This window comes from Theobroma cacao, chromosome 1, assembly GCF_053813885.1.
Source record: "Theobroma cacao isolate CCN51 chromosome 1, ASM5381388v1, whole genome shotgun sequence".
Taxonomy (NCBI): Eukaryota; Viridiplantae; Streptophyta; class Magnoliopsida; order Malvales; family Malvaceae; genus Theobroma; species Theobroma cacao.
Window position 1 is genome coordinate 10,849,987 of NC_142639.1, and position 3,617 is coordinate 10,853,603.

Genomic DNA, 3,617 nt, shown 5'->3' on the forward strand with positions numbered 1-3,617 from the left:
TTGTAGCCCGGTGATCAGCTTTATTTTTAATAAAATATTTTATTAAATAGTTTATAATGTTACACAAAATATTTTATTTTCAATAGAATATTTTATAAATATTTAAAACGTTACACAGAATATTTTATCTTGATTTGGTCTTTGATTTTTTTTAGGATTTCAACAATTACCACCAACATTGCTGGTAGCCCTTGAAGCCAAGATCTCAAGGAAGACAACAAGTGCATTTAGCCATCAAGATCAAGGGTTGGGCTAGAAAAATTTAGTCTTTGATTGAATATTCTGTCGCTATAAATATTTTATAATGTGATACAGAATATTTTATAAATATTTATAATGTTACACAAAATATTTTATTAAATATTTTATAACATTATATAGAATATTTTATAAATATTTATAATGTTACATAAAACATTTTATTAAATATTTTATAACATTTTACAAAATATTTTATGGATATTGATAATATTATACAAAATATTTTATCTTAATTTCCTCATCGTTACATAATCTCACTAGTTTCTTTCTTCTATATTTTCTCTGCTGTTCCTGTATCTCTATAGAGAAAACCGTTTCAATCTTTTTGCACTAAGTTTCTTAGCCGATGCAGACAGTGAATCTTGCCATCCTCCCTCCTCCACTTTCTTCCCCTCCTCTCGCCTAGAACTTTACCAGTTTATCTCTCGAATGGAAAGGCTTGCTTTCCCCAGCGTGGAAAAGAACAGTACCTATTTCTTCATCTTTTTAGTACGTGGGTAACGTACGATCAGTATCACTGTCTGTCCCTCCACGCCTCCACTACCATTGCAAAGTGAGGTCAACGTCAATTAGCACAAGTAAAGTTCACGTTTTTCAGCCTGAGAAAGGAACAGAGCAGCACGTGGTGCAGACGGGCCACATCTTTGACTTTTTGCGCCATAACGATCCCACATTATAACATTCATCTGCATGTCCCTTTTTGTTTTTGTTTTTGTTTTCCAGATACACCCCATTTGGAGGTTTTCCTCGAAGAGATCGAGGTTGAGTTACGTGTTGGTATTTCAAGTCCTTTGAGGAGGCAAAAAGCTTACTTAAATAATGGAAAAAAAAATTATTCATGATGTATGAACTTGTACCAACCACCATTTCCATTTTTCACTCCGTTGGGATTGGTTTCATATTCAATTAAATAAAAAAAATTGTTACATCTATTTAAATAATAGAAATGTGCACTGTATCGTCAACCTGGTTTGTTTTTTATGCACCACGTTGTCGTGGATTTCCTTGTTCTTTCTTACAGCTATACTTCACTTTGTCGGAAGAAGAAGAAAGAAGTTGTCCCCCATTGGCATGATATAAACCCTGCAATTTAGCTTTATATATTACTAAAATTCTTTAAATAATTTATAAATTACGTTAAGTTTCTTAGGGTAGGGTAGGGTAGGGTAGAAGAATTGAAGAGGCAGAAAGGAGCAGCGGAGAGTTAGTGGAAGATGGATATAGCTCAGAGAATTCCAACAATTGATCTTTCAGATTTTCCAGGACAGTACGAGAAACTAAGGAAAGCGGGTGAAGAATGGGGTTGTTTCAGGATCTTAAACCACAAGATCCCGTTAGAACTGATGCAGGAAATGAAGATGGTGGTAAGATCGTTGCTTGACCTCCCCATGGAAATCAAAAAGCGCAATGAAGATGTCATTGCTAGCAGTGGTTACATGGCTCCCAGTCAGAAAAACCCCCTTTATGAAGCCTTGGGTCTCTATGACATGGCCTCCTCCCAAGCTGTACATAACTTTTGTTCTCAGTTGGATGCCACACCTTCCCAAAGGTGCCTTTTTTCTTTTCACCCTTTCTCTTTACTAAATTTCATTTTTTTTTCTTCTGTCTTTGTTTCCGATGGGTTGTTGCTTTAAGATTGTATGTTTTAAGGAAAAACTCTTGGCTGAATTTGAATTGTTTAGATTTTAATTACTGAGAACTATCATCAATCTCTATAACAGAATTCTACAAATGTCAATACAGATTTTCCTACTGTCTTCATTTTGAAGGCTATCAGAGAACCATCATCTGTTTTTTTTTTTTTTTTGTTTTGCCTGTAACTTGAGATTTGCAGAATAGTCTCTGCTGCGGGAGGAGCTTATGTGAATTTTAGATGCTAGAGAAATCATTATTGCATGTTTGTCCCCAAAAAGATCTCTCTGATTTGTTCTCTGTTGAAATGAATGTGCTTTGAAGCACGTTGATTTGATTCTCCTTGGGTTGCTTTTATTACCACAGAGACACAATAGACAAGTATGCTCAAGCAATACATGAGCTGATCATGGAAATAGGGGCAAAACTAGCTGAGAGTATGGGATTGGTCGGTGATTACTGCAAGGAATGGCCATGTCAATTTAGGATAAACAAGTACAATTTCACCCCAGAAGCTGTAGGCAGCACAGGGGTACAAATACACACCGATTCTGGATTCCTAACAATATTACAAGACGATGAGAATGTTGGTGGTCTTGAAGTGATGGACAAATCTGGTGAATTTGTGGCAGTTGATCCCTTGCCAGGCAGCCTCCTCGTCAATCTCGGAGATACTGCCGCAGTGAGCTGATACTCTTTTTCTTCAATCACTTCTTGTAATTATTATTTTAAGAAATATATATTGTTTTGATTTTTCTGCGCACGCTTGCTTTTTCCTGACTCAGGCATGGAGCAATGGAAGGTTATGCAACGTGACACATCGAGTACAATGCAAAGAGGCAACAACTAGGGTGTCAATCGCCACATTCCTGTTGGGACCAACAAGGGCAGCTGTGGAACCCCCACCAGAACTGGTTGACTCGGAGCACCCACGTCTCTATGTACCTTTTACTTACGAGGAGTACAGAAAGCTTCGACTCACCACAAACTTACAAGCCGGTGAGGCTCTCGCACTTGTACGTACCTGCTCCTGACCTAAATGTATTACCATATCGCAATCTAATGAAGCCCTCCAACTGTGAGGAGTCGCTGCTGCACTCTCTTGACCTCCTCTTGTTTGCTGAACAAAAGCATGAGTAGCGATCCCCTAGAAAGTGAAATTGTACGTGTGATTTGGCCCATCCTGGCCTCTTCCTTTCCTTTTCCCTCGTTTAAGTTGGCTGTCAAAAGGTAATCCATATGTATTACAAAGCAACATTTGTTGTTTGTTACAAGGATATGGCTGCGGCCAACCTCTGCATTTGCATTTTGTGGAGAACTGGGCCATTGGTTTTCTGTGCGTTCACCATGGTTATCCCCTTCTGATCTCATTTGAATCCTGACGAATACGTAAATTTATGTAACAAATAATGAAATACAAAATGCAGACATGCACGTCTCACCAGGAAAAGTGTAAATTATTAAGAGGAAAAAGAAGAGGGAACCTTGATCTCTTACTTCCAACACCCAAAGCTCTGCATCAAACCAGAAGAATAAACCTTTTTATGAGGATGATTTTAACTTAGTTGAAGAAAGACATCAATGATGGACCCGTTGCTTGACAGCCCAACAGATAAGACCGCTTTCTCGGGTCTCCCCTTCCTCATAGTATCTTGTCTTGCTTCCTTTATCCATTACCTTTCCTGTTTTCCTCCTCTGCCCCTCACCTTTCCTCGCTTTTCCTT

General features: G+C 38.0%; 1 protein-coding gene across 1 annotated transcript; it reads left to right on the forward strand.

Annotated features, from left to right (window-relative positions):
* The first annotated feature begins 1,404 nt into the window (after nucleotides 1-1,404).
* Nucleotides 1,405-3,238, forward strand: LOC18612247 (2-oxoglutarate-dependent dioxygenase DAO-like). The gene is made up of 3 exons (XM_007048939.3): nucleotides 1,405-1,810; nucleotides 2,260-2,575; nucleotides 2,679-3,238. The coding sequence occupies exons 1-3, from the start codon at nucleotides 1,476-1,478 to the stop codon at nucleotides 2,925-2,927; spliced, it is 900 nt and encodes a 299-aa protein (XP_007049001.1). The 5' UTR covers nucleotides 1,405-1,475; the 3' UTR covers nucleotides 2,928-3,238.
* The last annotated feature ends 379 nt before the right edge of the window (nucleotides 3,239-3,617 follow it).